The 20703-nt window shown below is 46.4% G+C and overlaps 1 protein-coding gene across 3 annotated transcripts in view; it reads left to right on the top strand.

Annotated features, from left to right (window-relative positions):
* Nucleotides 1-20703, top strand: part of COL22A1 (collagen type XXII alpha 1 chain) — a 299863-nt gene that overhangs the window by 239395 nt on the left and 39765 nt on the right. For all 3 annotated transcript variants that reach the window (XM_037803432.1, XM_037803433.1, XM_037803431.1), the window contains 5 exons: nucleotides 8391-8444; nucleotides 10060-10113; nucleotides 14109-14162; nucleotides 17880-17933; nucleotides 20118-20171. In XM_037803432.1, coding sequence (XP_037659360.1) covers nucleotides 8391-8444; nucleotides 10060-10113; nucleotides 14109-14162; nucleotides 17880-17933; nucleotides 20118-20171 — 270 coding nt within the window. The remainder of the gene's footprint in view (nucleotides 1-8390; nucleotides 8445-10059; nucleotides 10114-14108; nucleotides 14163-17879; nucleotides 17934-20117; nucleotides 20172-20703) is intronic.

Raw genomic sequence — 20703 nt, 5'->3', positions numbered from 1 at the left:
CACTGGAGGATGGCCAATGGCGTGGGAAAACCTCTGCCAGCTGGGAAGGCACATGGCTGGTGACTTCTCTAAGTTCTGGTTTCTGTCCCTCTTGGCTGTAGCAAGCTCGCTCCTTCTGTCTGAGCTTATATAGTGCTCCAGTAAACTAATTAAGGCCCACGCTCAATGGTGGGGCCACATCTCTATGGAAATTATCTAATCAGAGTCATCACCCACAGTTGGGTGGGGAACATTTCCATGGAAACACTCAAAGAATTACAGTCTAATCAACACTGATACTTCTGCCCACGCAAGATTACATCAGAGATAATGGTGTTTTGGGGGACATAATACATTCAAACCGGCACACCCACCTTGGCCATGTCCTCTTGGTACAGTTTCTTAACCTCTCTGCCCTTCCGTCTCCTAATTGTAAACCAGGGAGTATAAGAGCAGCAACTTCGCAGGCTCATGGGGGTGGTGACTATTCATAAAATACCGTCAGCACCTGGTTCGCTGTAGCCCTCAGTCAACATCCGCTCTCACTGCCCTTTCAATCCCAAGGGTCACCCAGGATGCGAGTAAGAAGGTGGCCCAAACCCCAGTAATTTTAAGGCAATATTTTAAAACTTCACAATATTTTAAGGCAGTATTTTAAAACTTCACAAGTAATGCGGTAGATCCATGAGGAATAAAATGTCAACTTTTTAAATACAGGTAGGACCTGATCCTGTACTTGCCCAACTCCCCTCCTTCCCCTCACCCTAAGTAGCCCCGTTGATATTTGTCCATCTTGGATTTTTGTTTGTCATTACTTTTGACTTTTTAAATAGTGCATTGAGATATCTTGGTTCCTGAGTTTTTGGCACCCCTTACATGTTGCAAGAACATCACTTGCCTCAGCCTTCACTCTGCTCTGTCAAGGGATGCTACTGCCAAAAAGGAGGCAATAAAACATCAACAAAAACATTGTGAGGTGACCACAAGGCCCTGGGCCCATAGCATGTCAGGATGGACACGTCCAGATCCCCCAGCCTGGCTGGCGGGTTAAGATGTCTAGTGGTTAGCCGTAGACTCTGCCAAGCCCCGCACTTTGGGAACTGCAATCTCAGGGCCTCGTGCAGTTGGAAGGCCATGTTTGAACTGTGGACCCCAGCTTGGACACGCTCATGGCCTTCATCCGCTTTCGGGGGATGTGGACCCGTTGTAAATAGGCGCTTCTGAAGGTGTTTGCTGTTCAGGTGTGGTGCCACGGAATCGGGTTGGGCGCTAACCTGGATTACTGGAGTCCTTTATACACAATGACATTCACACAGACCAACAGAAGACAGAAAGCCAGAGGAAGAAGCTGGAAGTTAGCAGAACCTGGAAGAGAAAGAAGACGCCACCACCACGTGCATTGCCTTGTGACGGAAAAGCCCATCCCGGAACGCCACAGTTTTCTGGGGGTCGGTGTCACCTTGGGATGCCTCAGTGTCTCCCAGCCTCAGAGCCCTGCAGCAGGACTGTAATTTCAGCTCAGCCTTAAGTAACCCCTGGTACCCGTCTCCCAGTGCTGAGGGAGGCACAGCCTCTGCTGAGAAATGACATTTATTCAGAGAAACAAAAGCAAATCAATTAGACAGATAAGGAGTTTTTCCTCCACAAGTACAGACTGTTTCCTCTCTCTGCCCACCCCTGCCTGAAGTGCTGATGTTTTGGGATAATGGCTCTGCCTTTGTTCCTTTATTATTCATTTCAAATGGGGCTTTATTCCTCTGAATATTCAGAGGGAGCTGAAGAAAGCTCCCATCAAGAAAAAGAACAGAAGAAAGCATGGCATTTGAAAGATGGGGTCCTAGCTTCTCCCCTTTGGAATACTTGATGGTGACTTTGAGTAATTCTTGAGGTCTGGGGTCCACCCTGCAGAATAAACCCACCAGGGGTTTGCTGGCTGTGGGTATGGGGGGTGTACTGAGTGTTCTAAGTGCCAAGGGGTACGTTAGATGCTTTACGATATCCTTCCCTATTGTCCCCACTTTGCAGTTGAGAAAACTATGGTTTAGCAAGATAAAATACCAAAGCTAGGTGCCGTAGCTGAGACTGATCCCTGCTAGTCCAACCACAGGACTAGTTAGTGTCGTGCTTTACTCCTAGTAACACTAACACCAGCACCAGCACCCATGACAGCTCCCAGTGGGGAAACCATGTCTACACCATGTCCACTTTTGCCCCTGGGTGGTGGTTTGAAGCTGTGTGTATCCCCAAAAAGCATGTTATTAAAGTTAATCCATTCCCGTGGCTGTGGACGCATTTTAAGTATGACTTTTTTTTAATCATATTTTTTATTGTGGAATATAGCATTTATACATAGAAGTGATAACTTTATCACCAAGTGTAATTTAACAAGTAATTAGAGAGCAAATTTCAAAGAATGTTATGGGTTACAGTTCCACAGTTTCAGTTATTTCCTTCTTGTGAGATAGAACATAAATACAAAAAGGTGATAACTTTCAAATTACAATTTAACAGATAGCTATAGAGCAAATTTCAAAGGATGCTATAGGTTACAGTTACACCATTTCAGTTCTTTCCTTCCAGCTATTCTAATACCCTAGCAACTAAGAGAAAGAAAATTTTATAGAGATTCAGTATTCATAATCCTTTGTTCAATTCCATCTTGCCTGTTGCTTCCCCTTCCTCTAGTTTAATCACTTTCCCGATCTTCAGGGATGTCTAGGCAGTGACCACCGTAACCTGTTTGTGTTGAAAAGAGGTGTTGACATTATGGGACAAGGGGACACATCTGGTTGATGTTCTTGAAGAGGCTATTGCCTCTGGGTTGTCAGTTAAGATGTGACCCACTCATTCAGGGTGGGTCTTAATCCTCTTACTGGAGTCCTTTATAAATGGGATGAATACAGAGAGAGAGAAAAAATTATGGGAACAAAAAGCTGAAAGCAGCAAAGCCCAGAAAGAAGGGAGAGCCCAGCAGGTGCTGCCATGTGGCAGAGGAGCCGAGAATCGCCGGCAGCCTGTCTTCGGGAAGAAAGCATTGCTTTGATGATGCCTTGATTTGGACATTTTTCTCAGCCTCCAAACTGTAAGCTAATAAATTCCCACTGTTTAAAGTCAACCCATTGCATAGTATCTGCTTTCAGCAGCCTTGGAAACTAGTAGCTGCCCTTTATCCTCGCTGATGGGTGGAAAAATGCGTCACAGGGGAGTGAAATGTGTCATCTGAGGGCCTGCCTGCCCGCTTTGACTCTTGCCCTCAGACCCCAGCCTGTCTGCTCTTCATTCATTCCATGCCACTCTCCAGAAAATAGACAGAGGCCTGTTTCATTTCTTTTCAGCTCAGCTTCACTCATCAAACAGGATCTCTGCTAGACCTGCAGACACAATGATTAATTTGCAAACAACATGCTCCGTGAGGCAGAGTCCTTATGAGGATTAGTAGCGGCTGCTGCTATCTGTTGGCCATGTGCACAGCCAGGGGCCTTAGGGTGCTGGTCTGCTGCAGTTGGGATTGGGGAGCTGGGAACATGCTTCCCCAAGATTTGCCTTGCAGATTTGCAGCTTCTCTCCTGGATGGCTGGGCCCTTGGAGGTGACAGAGCTCCATGCTACAGTGTTCACACCATGTGAAACATGGACTTTACAGAAAGGGGGCTGAGCCTGTTGGCTGCAGGGACGATGCATGCAAAGGGGGAGGAAGGAGCAAGATGGCAATGCTTGAGTGACCCGGGAGCGTGGGTTTCTGCGGAGTCAGATCTGAAAGCCTCTTCCACGCTATAAATGCCCCTTGGTCTATCTCCCATGAAAATGTGTTATTTCCTTCTCATCCACTAACGAGTCCCAAAGGGGCCCCATTCTGGACCTAGAGACGCCCAGATGAGGAGCCCTTACTTGGAGATTCTGGACAATTCTGGAGAGTCAGAAACTCGGCCTCCTCTGCTACATTTAGCACTGGGAAGAGCCCTGCAAATTCCTTTCTCCCCAGAAGGTAACCCAGAGCCATTTATACCGCACTCTCTCCAAGGCCAGAAATCTCTTCCTGCCTGTCATTGCTTCAATCCGGAAAGATCCTTACTAAGCATGCTCTCAGACAGTTTCCTTCCAAATTAGGAGGTTCAGAGATGCCATCTAAGAGTCATGCCTGCCTGGGCCTAATGCTGTGATGGGGAAGAAAGCCCTAAATGCTGGCGACACTCAGAAATTCCAACCAAGGTTGGAGACCATCAGGAGCCATGGCTGCAGGCCTGGGATTTGGAAGACGTGGCTCCCCATACTTGCGGTCGCAGTTGATTCGTCTGGGGGGGGGGGTGGCGGCCGGTTGCTAAATCCTAGGCTCCCAGGATTGCTCGGAGGGTACCGGCGGCGGGGGCTCTTTCCCGGAGGCGAGGGCGAGGCGGGGGACTTGGCCAGGTCCCCGGCGAGGTGGCGTGCAAAGTATGGAGGGCGGCGAGAAAGGAACAGGCGGGACACGGTTCTTTTAGGGTGAAGAAGCCAAGAGAGAGAGAGTTTATTAGGGGAGAGTACAAGCTTATAACGGGCGGTCTAGAGGGCGGGGTAGCTGTAGAGGTTAAAGGCTTGGATTGGTTCTGAGAGGGCGCGGAGGTTGATTGAAAAGGGGCGAGAGTTGCTCCGGTAACGGTGTCTGGCAACAATGTATGCACACTGGTGGTGATGGGAGTTGCACTGGCAACGGGGAGTGTCCGGGCAAGATAAGGGGGTGGGGAAAAGGCGGTTCCCTCCGGCAAGCCTCCCCTAGCAGTGGTATTTTGGGTGAGGAAATGGGGCCTGCCTCCGGCCTCACTTTCCCAGGCCCGGGGGGCTGCGGAGGGCGCTGTCGCCCGTGCCCACCACCCTCCCCAGGGGCTGATCAGGTCCCCCAGCCCAGGCCCGCCAAGTTGAAGCACGTAATCAGTGTCCCGCACATACTGGCTCTGCCTCTGAGCTGAGTGAGTTTTGCTCACTAACCAGAGAACTTGGAAAATTTGCTGAACTTCCCTGAGCCTCAGATCTCTCCCTTTAAAGAAGAACCACATGGCCCACCTCTCAGAGAGGATGTGAGCATTGCCAGGGTCACAATTACAGAGCACCAAGCCTGGTGCCCAGCATGGAAGAAGCGGTCAGTACACGGTAACTATTAGACAGTGGTCCTAATTGTTGCTCTAGTTGAATTAATATCAACTATAAAATATCATCAGAAGGGTCAATGACTTTAAAAAATAATACCTGGGTGGGGAGGTGACCTGTGAGATCACCTGGAGGAGGCAGGATTTCCGTTGGCTTGGAAGGACGGGCAGGGCATTGCCAGGCTTCGGTGGAAAACAGGCAGAGAAACAGCTTGCAAAAGTATAAGGCCAGATAGCAAAGGAACCACACCAATGCAAGGTGTTAACAACAGGGTGGTATGTGGGAATCCTGTACTTTATGCATGAGTCTTTGGTTAACCCACAACTTCCCTAATTAAAAAAAAAAAGAAGTATAAGGGCTGGACTCATTCTGAGAGTAGCAGAGATGTATCAATTTGCATAAAAGGAGTTTAGGCCCTGCTGCCATCAGTTTGTAAACCCCTTGAGAAAATGATGCATTCAGTGGTTTTACAAAGGCCGATATCTTAAAGCAGCCCCTGGTACAAATGTAACCTCTAAATAACTGTCACATTTGTTCCCAAGGCCAAATGCTGTGCTTGGCACCTGATGGCTTTTCAGTAAACATCTTCTAAGAGAGCTGAACGAGTAAGGTGATGAACTGGTAACACCCATGGGGCAGGGACCCCAGGTGGGCAGGAGCCTTCAACTGTGTTGTTGACTGTAATACCCCCAAGTCCTAGAAAGTCGTCTGGTGCATGATCGGCATGGGTGAACCCAAGTATCTTGACTATAAATAAACACACTGCTGTTGACATTATACCAGTGGGACAGCGTATCCTGGCCTAGGAAAATAACCAGGAGAGCAACTTGGGAGGGGAGGCAGCTTGGTTTCTTGATAATCAGACACACATCTGCATTAGATTCCAGACCTTGCTTCCTATTGGCTGTGTGACGTCAGCCAGGTGACTTTGCCTCTCTGATCTTCAGATTCCTTATCTATTCACAGTGATGATGATCCCTGCCACACAGGGTAGCCTTACTAGATAAATGAGATAATGTCAACATATTAAATACTTTTTGGATCTGCACAGGATATAATATAAACCAACGAAGAAATAAATATATGAAATGGGATCCCACATGGAGAGGCCTGGCTGAGTACTCAGCACACAGTAGGGGCTCTGTGGGGTTGGGGTTAGTGTGTGTTTGCTTTGATCCCCGGCTGCAGCAGGGAAGGGTAAGGGGAAATTGAGGAGATCCCTGAGCTGCTGACAGTTTCATTGTGAAAGGAGAGTTGAAACCACTCTGAGCCCAGACTGGAGGTGGAGTTGGGATGGAAACCATTTACCTCTAAGGCAGTTGTCCCAGGTGTCAGGGAGGCGGTATGCTCTTCCATGTCACTTCTTTTCACTGAGATTACGAAGCGGCCTGCGGACACTCTGTGCTGGCTTTCTAGATTTAGAAACAGTAGAAATAATTACAGGAAAACAAATACTTTTCCTCTCTGAACCCATTTTTTCCCTTCTCTGAACAATGGAATTTGGTACTTTACAGGCATTAGCTCACACAGGGAGGGGGTGTAATAATGGGGTTGCCATGAACTGCTGATGCCATAGAGCAGTCTAGGGGGGAGAGGGCTGGGATTGACGTTTCCATGAGAGAATCAAGGGGTTCTGGAGCTGAAGGGCCTGTCCTCCATCTCTTATTTACTGGACAAGCAAAGCAGGAGCAGAGAGGCGATGTGATTTTCTCAGGGATGTAGAGATAAGGGGTGACAGACCTGGAACCAGATCCAAGAACTGATTTTATTAAAATGCACTCATTTAAAGGAACTGAAATATTTTTGTTTAATGCCATTTTACTAAGATACATTTGTTGGCAATGCAGAAACAAAACAAGGTGACAGTTAAAATTTTGGAATCTTTGAATGTTATTTCAGGGTTAGTCTAGAAAAAAATATTTTTGGTAGATTGCACATCCTAATTGTTTTGATGAAGACAATCATGACGATGACAATGATGGTGACAATGACAATGATGTTGAAAATGGTGATGACGATTGTGAAGACTACATTGGCAGTGATGCTGATGATGGTCATGGTGATAGTACAATGATGACAAGGATGATGATGGTAATGAGGATGGTGGTGGTGATGAGTGATGGTGATGGTGGTGATGATAGTGACAACGATGATGAAAATGGTGATGATGGTAATAGTACGATGACAATGACGATGATAGTGGTGATGAGAGTGATGTTGATGAGAGGAGGATGGTGGTGGTGATGATAGTGATGGTGCTGATGATGATGGTGGTGATGATGGGTAATGGTGATGATGACAGTGATGGTGATGAGGAGGAGGAAGATGATAACTAATATCTACTGAAAATAACTCTGAGACCATCCCTGGCCTGAGTACTTTGTACATATTAGGTAATAGAATCCTCACAACAACTCTATGATGAATTTACTATTATTATTATTATCATCCCCATTTTAGAAATAAAGGAACAGAAAGTTGAAGCACCTTGTCCAATGACACACAGTTAGTAAATGACAAAGCTAGCATTCAAATACAAAATAATACAAAGTAATAATTATAATTAATATTTATTGAGCTCTTACTATGTTCTGAGGTCTGTTGTCTCATCTGATTGTATTCTCCCAACATTTCAGGGGCTAAGCATCATTATTATCCCTGTTTTGTGGATAAAGCAGTGACAACTGAGAGTTTCAGTGACTCCCCAAAGGCCCCACAGCCAGTAAGGGGGGAGCCCACTGTGCAGCAGGGCCCCCCATGCACCACCGTCTCACCTTCTTCATCTCTCTCGCCCCATACACCCTCGGCTGGGACCAGGGATGCTGTGTGGACTCAGCAGCTTTCTCCTGCACACCTGCAACATCGCAGACTCTTCCTAGCTGAATCCTTCTGTCTAGTGCTGACCCTGTAGCCCACCCTGCCCGGCAGCCAGAACAGCCCTTCTAAAACCTAGGACCAGTCATTCATCCTTTCAGTGGTTTTCAGTGCCTACAGTTAAATCTAGACTCAGGGATTGACACAAAGGAGGTTCACCACGGCCGTCCCCCACCTCACCCCCCGCTCCCTCCCCCTCCCCCATCAGTACCCACAACACAGTTAAGCCGCCCCACAGCCTGTGCTGTCTCTGTCTGCTCTCACCACGCCTGGCCCAGGAGTAACTTCATACGTATCTGTCAGAAAATGAATGGATGAATGAACGCGTGCGTGAACATGTTTTCTTTCTCAGTGGATTTCTAGTAAAGTTCCCAGTGACTTGTCTTTCATTCCTTCTTTCTTTTATTTTCTTTCAAGGGAAGTAAAGGAGAGCGTGGCGCAGATGGTGAGGTGGGCCAGAAAGGTGATCAGGTAATAAAACAATGTATTAATAACAAACCGTTCCCCTGAAGAAGCTTCGCTGTTTCTCAAACATAGCTTCCATTCTGCCATTTCAGAACCTCATTCCTTGTCTCTTTGCCTGCAGTAGGGATTCTTCTTTTCATGGTTTCTATCTTGATATTTCTGTTTCATTGTCATTCTTCCCCATCCCCTCACCGGCCCACAATTATCTGAAGAGCTTTTTCTTTTATTTTGGACTCTTATCCTGAGTGATTCTTGCGCACTGAAAAGGGAGTCTTCATTAGGAAATGTCTCCTTCTTTCCTCCCGCCCGCCCATCATCCTCAAGTGCTTATTGTATGACTCTCATGTGCTTGGTGAAGGAGCCACTTTCTCTGCTTAGTGCCCGTCCCTCCCTGCTGGACCACCCTCCTGGTGCGTTGTGGGATGGCTCACAGGACGACGATACGCTGTTCTTTCTCGGGATGAGCACGGCCTCCCTGGGTGTGCCCAGTATCTTCTCCCCTCCCCAGGGTCTGCCCAGCACTGACCCTGCACAGGCTCAGCTCTGTGGCCTGCAGCAGCCCTTCTGCTGTTGTGACGCCACAGTCACTGTGAATTTCGTTGCCTCCCCCTCCCTCACTGTCCTCCCCCTGTTCTCCTCACTCTCCTCTGGGTCTCTCATCAGTACTCGTTGTAAAACTGCCCCATGTGCCAGGGTCTCTGCCAGGCTGTGAGATGCAGCGTGAGCGATGGGCAAATCCCTGACCCAGGGGACCGTCAGCTCAGTGGGGAGGGGAGGCTCATGAGCAGCAGGTCCAGAGGTGGCGAGATGAGGGCGGTGCCTGAGGTTTGAATGCAATGCTCGGCTGAAATCTGTCATCACATTTGGAAAAAAAAAAGAAGGTTTGGATATTTTTATAAGAAGGAATTGTCAGTGGCAATGAACTCTACCCTTAATGTTAGAGATTGCGTTTTCCAGGGGCAGGTAGAGAAGGATGAGGGCAGGGAAACCATTTCATTTTTGAGTTTGTTTTTAACATTTTGTACAGAACTTAATTTTAGAAGCCATACACTTTGTATTACAACTTGTTTGGTTCACTTCCCTGTGCAATTTGAAATAGACTGCCCTCCCAGGGAGAACCGAATCTCTTTCTTAAAATAACTCCGTAATGTTACTGTAGCATGGATGCCGTAACCAACCATCTCCATTGTGAGTGTGAATGTATTTGTTTTAAAGCTTCTGTTATGGAACATTTCTAACCTAAAAAGAAGAGAGTTTAAAATGAACCGTCATGCCCCCACCACCCAGCCACAGCAGCCAGCAGCTATTGTGGATGTTCTTATCTCATCCAAATCCCCAACCTTTTCCTCCTGCCCCCCAGCCCGCATTATATTGAGGCAAATCGACTTTGAGGATATATGTATTTTTATAGATAGGACCAGATATGCTCTCAACCTTTTGAAGCACCAGCGAGACATGAAAAAGAGGTCCATTTGCTGTTAGTGTCTCTACCCAAACTTGTTACTGGTGTGAGAAGTTAAATTCTGGATTGTTCTAACCTCATTGTCTGACATTTGGTATTTGCACAAAGTGAAAAGCTTTTTATATGTCATTTTTAAGAAGTGCCCCCGTATTTTCCTAGGGTCATCCTGGAGTTCCAGGTTTCATGGGGCCTCCAGGAGACCCGGGGCCACCGGTAAGTAAACATTTTTAGTTCCTGCTTCTTTCAGCCTTGACCCTTGACCACACTTGCACACTCACTGGAGATGGCATCACAGTGCACCTGTCTTTTATGCCATGGGACGGGCTGGTACCTGCAGGTGCCCAGGGAGGATCAGAGGGTGCAGGTCGTGGAGGCATCTCGGGGAGAGGCGGGGGGGACTTGGGGAGCCTTGAGGGCCAGTGTAAAGAGAATGCTGCTGGAACCGGTGGCGGTGGCCAGGGTGGACAGGCCTGCGTAATTGTTTCTGGCCACTTTCAGCAGTTGGAAGCCATGGGATCATTTCAAGCAAAGAATGTAGAAGCAACTTTTCCCCTTCCATAGGAACCTGCCCCGTGGTGAGAGGCCTTGGAGTTCCTCGATATGTCAGCCTTGGTTTTCTGGGATTTACTGTAATCAAAGACATAATAATAACACTATACATTATTATCATTTCTTATTATTTTGAACAGTTCATTTGTTATTATTCTAAAGCACTTGTCATTATAGTGACAACAATGACCATTGATAATCACCCATTTATCCTCATGGGCCTCCCTGGAGCGAATGTTCTGCTCTTGCAAGAGCGGTGGCCCTGGTGCTGATGGCTGCCCTTCTTGGCTTCCTCACTCTGTCCTCTCTAGGCTGCCCGTGGGGTAGCCGTGCGGCTCCCTGCTTGCTGTCCCCTGCTATTGCTGCCCACATGCCCATCAAGGGTAGCCATGGCGACAGATACTTTCAATTGGTGTCCTTGACCCACCCAGGACCAGTCCCCTGGGATTTGCCGTGGGTTTCCCATGAGCCCTGGTCCCCCAGCCTGGCAAGCAGAGGACCCCTGGTCCCGGTTAAAGGCCACCAAGAGGAGCCCACTTCAAGTATTGCAGCATCTCATAGATACCAGTGAAAAAGACTTCATTTTGGAATGTGCAGTTTAAAATGCATGAAATTAAGCTTGCTTCATCTTCTTTTTAACAACTTCTAATTGACTTCTAATTCAATTGTATTAATTCTTAAAATGAATCAAGTTGTTTCAAATGTATTTTTTTGATAGTCATATGAGGGCATGAAACAGCATCTATCACTTCATGTCTAATTTTTACAGCAGAATCATAGAAGGTAAATCATCTATAAGAGTATTGAAAGCTTCCTCAGTTTCTCTGAAAGCCCACTGTAAATATTTGATTTTCCACTCATCCCGCCCCCACCAAGTGCGGCTGACCTCGTGGGTGCCTCAGCCTCGGATCTGAGTGGGTCCAGCGCTGCCCGTGAGCCTTTGTGAAAGCAGTTATAGGGAACTGATCAATTCTCTATCATCTACATCAGCTTCAGGGAATTCTGAATTTTTTTTAAGATTTACAATTTCACTTAATAAATTGCATTGCACTTGCCTATGATATTGGATTTTGTAGTTAACAATCAGCAAAAAGACAAACTGACAGGGATAGCACTAGGATGAGGAGGGGGGGGAGGCGGTAGTGATAAGCAGGGAGGGACGTTTACGAGGGAACTAATTTTATTAGAAGAACAGCAGTTCATTCATAAGACATTTCATATCACAATGCCTTTAGTTTTCCTGTGCAACCTGACCACTGAGGGACTCAGGAAGTGAATATTAGGTTAAAGCCCCCCTGCCCCCCGCTGCCCTCCACCACCCCTGGTGGTTCCAAAGCCTGTAACATGTCTCCAATGCCAGTGAAACCCTGTTCTCTCCTCATTGGGAACTGCAGCAGCTGAGAACGCTATGATCACTTTAGAGTGTGGCTCCTAGTTTATTATTCTCATGTTAGGTGCTGAATCTGAAGCTCAGAAACAATCACGATCAGAAACCCGCTCACCCGTCTCCTGAAGCTTTCAGATCACTCAGCATCTACTTTGCGTCATGCTCTCTACTGTTGAGTGGCTTTGGGACTGGAGACTGAGTCAGCTGCTGGCTCGGGCTCAGCAGCCCGTCATGCGGGAGCAACTTGGGATGGGAAATCAACGAACCCTCCTGGTCATCTGTGTGCTGGTTATTTGAGTGCTTATTAGTAAGTCAGGCACTGTCCAAGGTAGCCGGGAACAGGTACCAGGGAGGTGAGGCCTCTCTTTTTAGAGTTTATGTCCTGGTGGTCGGTGAGCATCCTTCTTACAGATAAAATTCTTTCCCTGTTCCCAACCTGCAGGTGGGAATCTGACTCAACTTAGGTAGTTTCCAGGGTCTAGGATGCCAGGAGCTTTTGCTAAATTTTTGTAGAAGAATCAAGATTTGGAGTAGCAACTCCATTGTTCCCTTAGCTTTGGACTAGATGTGTAATTTCCCCCTGCAGCTGCCCGTGTGCAGGGAAGCAGGAACCTTAGGCTATTTGTATAATACTACCAATACCCCTTTATTTTGAGACTCTTTCCTAGACCTTACAGAGTGGAGGAGGTGGAGTCAAATCAGACCATATCCTGCTCCCAGGCAATTCGGCACATATACAAAACAAGACACATCTCCTGCAGCTATATCAAGTCTCTTTGAGGTCAGAGACCATGGCGTAGTCATTTCTGTATCCCTAAAACCTGACCGGCCCCTGGCACGAGGTAGACACTAGTTAAATATATGGAGAACAACCAGAAGGTACTGGAAAAGCATCAGTAAAGTACAGTGAGCACTTGCTTGCTTGTTTTCTCATAGTTAGTTAATATCTGCAGTGTCCCTGGTCTTGGGCTGGGCAGTAGACACAAGTATGCAGAAAAAGCTCACCATCATCAGTGTGTACAAAATGTTGGACATTTGTGGAGAGCCTTACCCTGCTTCTGGAGCTGGCCAACTGTCTATGTGTATTAACTTATTTAATACTCTAAACAACCACATGAGATAGGATCTGCCTTTTCCTCATTTTACAGAGAAACTGGGACACAGAGGGATAAAGTAACTTGCCTAGGGCCATATAGCAATAAATGGCAGAACCGGGAATCAGACCCAGGAACTCTAGTGAGGGGGTGATGCACCTAACCAGAGCTCCTGCACTCTGCTAAGCAGGTTGTCAGCATCACATCATTTACTCCTCACCTCCCTATGGGGAGGGTAGTAACACTTTCTACCCTTGGACTGGTGAGGAAACTGAGGCTTAGAGACCTTAAGTGACATAGCATGTTAGTAAGAGGCAGATGTGTGACTCAGTCCAGAGACTGATTTGATTATTCAAGAAACACTGAGTTTCCACTGTGCCCCAGGCACTGTCCTAGTTCCCAGCAGAGGCAGGAGAGGTGAAATCTTTGCCTCCATGAGTGGAAGAGGGAGACAGACAGTAAACACATTATAAGTCAACAATTACTACTTTGTGAGATGGTAGCAAGTGCTGTGGAGAAAAATAAATGCAGACAAGAGGACAGGTGGTGGCAGCATTTGGGGAGTGGGGCATGGAGTTACAATTTTGTCTGAGGTAGGCAGAAAATGCCCTGTGGAGAAGTTGATACGAGCCTTGGAAGAGGGGCGGGGCGTGAGCTTTCTGGACACCTGGGCAGGTGCACGGGCCCTGTGGTGGAAGAGCACCTGGGGCTTGCTTTGCACGGCCTACTTACCTCCCTAGAACTCTTCCTCCCTTTAGCCATCCGTGCATCTCTTCATGGCTGAATTAACACACCCAAGCAATTGCCTTCCCAGTCTCCCTGGAAGATTTATCCATTGTTCGTTTCTTGCCTTCTGTCCTGAAATGGTCCCTGATATTTAGCCAAAAATGTCCACTCTGAAGTGAGATCACTTACTGCCATCTTGGGGTTGACTGACAGGTTAATGCTTTGCCCCCCTCCCCCGAAATGTTCTTGCTGTTCTCCCAACATCTTTGAACTCCTGGAAATATAGCCCAGTTTGCTGGGGAAAAGCAGAGGCGACTCTGGAATATTTATGGTTCAGGCAACTGGAAGGGGCACAAAATGTTAAGATCGATGCATTGTTTCATGAGCAAAGAGGCGGGTGCTCGTGAGCTCTGCCTGGGTACACAAGCTAGCTTTCTGTTTGCCTTCTTTAGGGAGCAGACGGAGCCGCAGGAGCTGCTGGACCGCCGGGAATCCAGGGGTCACCGGTGAGTCCCTGTGTGGAGGAGCTGCCTTCACTCTGCCCCCATGGGTCGGCCAGCCCTGCCTCCTTAGGATGCACCAAGCAGCACCCTCGGAAGGAGGTGGCTGCTGTCATCCCCTTGGTCCAGAACAGGAGGGTGAAGTTCAGAAAGGGAAAGTCACAGGCCAAGGTCACATGACCACCATTGATGAGACTGACATCTGCACCCAAAGGTTTTAACTCAATGATCAGAATTACTTTTATTGCCTGAAGCTGCTATAACGACTCTTGCTTTCAATACCATATAGCAAAGGGTGAACCTCAATTTAGCTAGCACCGTGCTCTACCCAGTATATGCATGACACTTAAAGAAGTATGGAGTACATCAATGTCCCATATCTCATCTGACGGCCTTCTCCCCCTGCCTTCATCCCCTGCCACACTTCAGCCCTGAATGTTAGAAAGGTCCTATATCATTATCCCCATTTTATAAATAAGGAGAGTGGAGACAAGAAAAGTGGAATGACCAGTTCAGGGTCACAAAGTGAAGAATTTCTGATCCAAGCACAAACCCCGTCTACAGGAATCTCAGTGTTGTAATCCAGGACTCCCCGGCAAGGAGGTAAACCCTGTCCTGGTAGCTTGAACTGTAGGGTCAGGGGCACTTTAGAGACCTGGTACAGTTTCCTCTTCTTCAAACAAGGAAGCCAAATCCCGATGGGGTTAAGTCACTTGTCCAAAATCATACAGGAAAGGAATGTCCCACTTGGGAGTTAAGTCAATTTGAAAACTCTCGATTCAGCTATTCCACGCTGCTCTGCTTTGTGCCGGGTGGTTGGGGTGGAGGGCAGGGAGGATGTTGAGGCTGAAAAGTAACTCCTTGGTTCTTTTTATGACCATCGTCTTGTCAGTGCTTTTGAAGCAACTCACTTGGAAGTCCCAGGATGAATGAAATATAAAACTTATTGCCGGCAGCTCTTTATTGATTCTCAGACAGCAGAAGATTTCTCCAATAAAAACTAATGGACTGTTTGTCTGAGGAGAATAAGACCTGGAGCCCAGATGTAAAATCATCACATGCATAGGAATTAAACCATATTAAATAAGGCTTTTATTCTGCCATGGGGCCCCCTTGGCAAATTGAGCGAGTATCTGGAGCTGTCCGTGGTCCTGATGCTTCACCACAAATATCAAACCAGAATATAGTGGAAATCTTAGCCCAGTGAGGATTGGTAGGTTAAAAGGGGGAAGGAAAAAAAAAAAAAGTTAGAAAAGGGGCATAGTAAAAAAGATATACACAAATTAAAATATTTTCAAATTTTTTTTTGAATGAAAACACATTAAAATACATTCCCTTGTCAATTTTTTGACCTAAGATGAAGGCCTTTACTTTGATTTTGGTTTCCCAGATTGGAGTCCCATGTCATTATACTTGTAAAATAATATCCATCCACCTACTATTTGTTGCTTTTATTTCAAAAATTTTTGATAATATAAAGATACCTGTGAAAAAATATGAATGTAGAATCCTAGATTGTTAGGTTGTTCCTCAAACTTGTATAGCGATCTCATAGTTCTCTGTTAAGAGAGTGAGCAGATCATACTTTTCAGATATCTTCAGAGTTCTAACTTAATTTGCATAACATGATAATTATTTTTCTTTTATCATCTAAAGGTCCTTGGGTAACCGAATAAATAAATAAATAGTTTAATTTCCATAGTGAATAACAACTGGACACACAGGTTTAAGAACAAGCACACTGACTCTTGTAAGCCTGACGTCACCAGGTGGGGACAGAAGGAGCAGAGACGCACGGCAGGGCAGACTTGGGCCTTCAGAGAGGAGGGAGGGCTGGTTTATCACGGGGTGGGTGGGTGGAGGTTGGGAAAGACAGCACCTATGGTGTTTTAGCTTCCAGTCTCTCAGAAGGAATTGATTCTAAACACAAGGGAAGCCTAGTTTTGGTGGCAAGAGCACTGGACAGGGAGTCAAGAGATCAAGGCTTGTCCTGGATCTGCTGCATTCTTATGTGACTATGCCTTCTTCACCTGAAATTAAAGAGAACATCTTACTTCAGGCCTCAGCAAACTTTATCTGTAGAGAACCAAAAAGTAAAAAGTTGATGCTTTATGAGCCATATGGTCTCTGATGCAACTATGTTACTCTGCTGTGGCTGAAATTAGCCCTAAACGACATATAAACTAATGTGTGGAGCTGGGCGCTGATAAAACTTTATTTACAAGACAGGCAGAGTTTGCTGACCCCATACTAGATTACTAGTGTTTCCATACTAAGGTTTTGGGAATAATAAGCACCCAAGAAGATACCCAGGAAACTACATCATCAATATTTGAAAATCCCTAATGATAACTGAAAATTTATCCCATTAATAGTATATAGATTGACAAAAATAACCTCTGCAGTTGTTTAAGTGTTTACAGGTGTTATGATGTGAGGAAGCTATATATATATATATAGTTTTATAAAAATGAGGATATTATTTTGCATTGTTCTAAATGGCAGTATATCTGGGCAATCTCAAATGTCATGCAACATAACATTACAGAGATGCAGGTTATGCCAAAGTGTTATCAAGGCAAATGCATAAACAGAGCCTTCTACTTTATTAAACAATTAAGAATAACTTCCCAACATGAAGTTTAACAACCAATAGAAAACCTAAAACATTGTCCATTTGTCATCAGTGCCCAAGGTTCTATAAAATAAAAAATTCTCAATAGGTTAATCATTCATTACTGATGTCTTTCATTTTCTTATTGTTTTATATTCAGTTCAATTAGTACTTAATAAAGGAAGTGTGTTTGGGGTGCCCTGATTGGGTCATTTTTATATGTTAACATATTAAATCTGTATCAATCTGAAATAAATATCAACTTGTTTTTATTTTTACTTTTCCTCTAAGAGGCCCAAATCACAGTCCTTAAGAATACTTAATTTTGTACGGCATATGGACTAGAATGTAAAACTTGGCATTAGTATCTTACCATAAAGGAAGCAGGAGTGGCAGATTATGAAGTGGTCAGGAACTCAAAAGCCTTGAGGTAGAGACTCACGTTGCTCTAAAAATGGTCATTGTGATAGAGGTGGCAACACTATTACCTCTTGCTGATTTAGAAGCTCTGGTTGACAGTTATGTATGTCTTTGTTGAATAAAATGGAAAAGGAAGTGTTAATCAATTCGATTTGGTAAACAGTCTTTCAAACACAAGGTCTATTTCTTGGTGGAAAGGGATCCTGAAGGCATTCCCTGGCAGTATAAAGCTTAGAAACCTCTGGACAAGCTGATGATGAAAACTAACCATCCGTCATGCACGTCCCCTTCTCGGCTCCCACCGGCATTGGCGCCTGTGCACACAGCACCTCCATTTGCAGCGCCTGTGTTGCATGGGTGGGAAACTGAGCGTCAGGAAGTTGGGGACAAAAGGTCCTAGGTCTTGTGGGCTCCAAAGCCCCATATCTTCTTCCCGCCAGGGCTTCCGATCTCTAGTCTCCCCCAAGCCTGTGCAATTCGGCCCAACGAGTCCTGTCTGCAGATGCACTGGCGTGATCACCGTAGGGCACCCCACCATCGAGGTGGGGGGCAGCGGGCGGGAAGCAGTGAGGCTGCCACCCGAGCAGAGAGTCTTCCCATCTCACAAAGGCCATTCTGCATGAATCTATTACTTCCAGAAAAGCCCAGCAGAAAGATTTAATGGTGTTTTCCTGTCTTGGATCTTCTAGGGGAAAGAAGGTCCACCAGGACCCCAAGGCCCATCTGGACTACCTGGAACCCCAGTAAGTGGCTTTTTAAGAAACCTCCACTTTCTCTGTCGCCAAAGCGAGCAAACACAACTATGTTCCGTCGTTATTAAAGCCAGGCATCGGGACTTTGGGGTGTTGTAGAAAATTAGAAGAAAAATGATCACCAGCAAAGGCCAACTACCATTAAAATTTCAGTGCAGTTGATCTTAGTCTATTTCTTCCATGCACATTTTTTGTTTTTGTTTACTTATTTAAATATCTGTTTTTTTCCCTCTCTCTTTTCATGTATATCTAAATATATAGATGGATGGATTGTTAAGACACTCTCTATCTATGTCAGTCAGTCTGTCTATCATCTATCTATATATTTTTATCCATCTGCCTATCTGTTGATTGTTTTTATTGTTTGCAATAGCATAAACATCTTCCATTTTCCATGCTGGTATCACATGTTCAGTAACTTTACATATAATAACATATATACTTATACTGATGGGGTATTTATAAGAAGTCACTGCTAGGAGCTGTGAGGACTGCAAGACCCAGTGGCTTTTGCCAGCATTTATGGGGCTCCAACCTTAGCTTCCCTGGGAATAACAACCCATCGCCATGTGTTGGGTACCAACTCTGCTCCAGGCCCTGTGCTTTGGAGTTGCATGTGTAACTTCTTTGTTGCATGGTGAAATCCTCACCCTGCCTAGTGGCTGTAATTTTTCCTAATTTCTTTAAGGAGAAGGAACCGAGGCTCTGAGAAGTAAAAGAATTGTTAGCAATGTACAGTTAGCAAGGGGCAGCCTTTCCCTCTAGGAAAGCCAACATTATTTCTGGGATTGTTCAGTGGGTGCCCATGTATCCAGCCCTCTACAACCCTTTCTGAAGTGGTGTTCCTGCTGCTTCTAGGTGGCCATTGTGTCTGCCCCATGAGCACAGCCCCCCGGGGTCCCCAGCCCCTACCTGAGTTTACTCACCTCCCTCCTGGCCACGTTTCATCCTGCTGCACTGCTTTCTGTTTACCTGGCTCTCTTGCCCCTCCTCCCTCCTGCTTCCATGCATGGGGAAATAGTTTCTGAATCAAACTTTGAATTGAAAAGAGGATCGATACAACCTGGCCGGTGTTGTCTCAGTTATGCTGGCCACAGACTTCACAGACAGTTACAGGTGGACGTTGAGCTATGGGACAGCGGCCGGGCTGGTCAATGTATTTAGATTACTAGTCACAGGGGACCCTAACCAGCGCCAAGGCACTGATGTCAGAGGCTCTGGTGGGGAACAGTGCACGATTTCAGTAGGGACAGCAGGGACAGCAGCGTCCTGGCACCCTTCACCGGTGCTGGTTTCACTAAGCGTTGCCAAAGCACAGACGCTGAACCACCGGTGATGGTACAAGGCAGGCTCACTGTCTCTAGTTAGGAGATGAGACTCGGAGGGTCAAAGACGTATAGAACTTTCTTCCCTCTTCCCTGTTGGGTGGCAAGCAGGATTCAAACCGACTTGATTTAACTTGGTTTCCGTCTGCCTTGCTGCTTTCTCTCTCCAGGACCTGGGTCTGGGTGGGGGCAGGGGCAGGATGGGAACCTGGTATAACCATCATTCTGAACTAACTTTCTCATCTTCGGAGACTCCTGAAGAAATCACTATGTCCTAGATAAATGTAAGGACTGTAGGCCCTGGCTAGAGGAGAAGACTGGCTAGCACTGGGTGGGCAACGGGTAGGGGAATTTCATGGAAAGAAACATAAACTGTTCATGGCCTTCTGCAACCCAGCCGTAACCTTTGCTGCCATTCACTGAGCCCCTCGTGAGCTAAGTGTTCTCCTGCATGTTATTTGTCTTTACCAGCAACCTCATCCTCCCCTCCTCCTCACCACCATCAATCCTGGAGGCCCAGACCTGAGGCCCCCCCCCATGCAGAATTTGACTTCATGAAAAACGCCCAGTTGGGGCTTCCTTGGACCTAGCAGAAATGCTGATGCTAATGCAGTTTCTTGCTTTCCCACTGTGTGCCGGACACTGCAAACCAGAGATCCACAGCCAGGATCTCGGTGTTGGAAGGAACCAGGAAATCAAACCAATTCTTCCATCTGTTGAAACTCCCCCTTAGCTGCTAACTGTGCATGTAGCTGCTGTGTGCTTGGTAAAAAGACAGTGAAACTGCGTCTGCATTTCCCTTCCCTCTCATCATCTTGGACCTGGAAACCAATTTGCATTTCTCTTACAGGGAGAAGAAGGCAAAGAGGGCAGAGATGGAAAACCAGGACCCCCAGGGGAGCCAGTAAGGGGCTCTACATTTCTTATCATTCCCCATACCAAAATGGCAATTTCTCCTTAACAACTCCTCCATGTTGAGTAGTTACTAACACCAGGCACAGTGAGAATTATTTTCTACACATTATTTCATTGACTTCTCCCAATAACCCAGGAAGGCAAACATTCCTGTCCCCATTTCACAGTTGCAGAAACTGAGTCCGGGAGGTGAAAGGAGACAGGATGGATTGCTGGCAGACCTAGGCCTGAGCCCAGGGTCCTTGTTGCCTTTTTGTTTTATGGCCTGTCTTGGATTTCTGTGATTGCCGTGAACTCAGTGGCTTAAAATAGCAGGAATTGATTGTCTCAGAGTTCTGGGGCTGGGTGTCTGACCGAGCTGTTGTCAGGGTCATGTTCCCTCTGCTGTTTTCCAGGGAAGACTCTGTCCCACACCCCGTCTCTGGCTCCTGGTGTTTGTCGGTAGTCCTTGAGATTCCTTGGCTTGTGGCTCAGTGGCTGTAATCTTTGCCTGCACCCCCACATGGCCATCGTCCTTAGCT

Source organism: Choloepus didactylus, chromosome 14 (assembly GCF_015220235.1).
Source record: "Choloepus didactylus isolate mChoDid1 chromosome 14, mChoDid1.pri, whole genome shotgun sequence".
NCBI classification, from domain to species: Eukaryota; Metazoa; Chordata; class Mammalia; order Pilosa; family Megalonychidae; genus Choloepus; species Choloepus didactylus.
The sequence above is the reverse complement of the archived record's forward strand: the minus strand, read 5'-3'. Positions and strand labels throughout refer to the sequence as shown.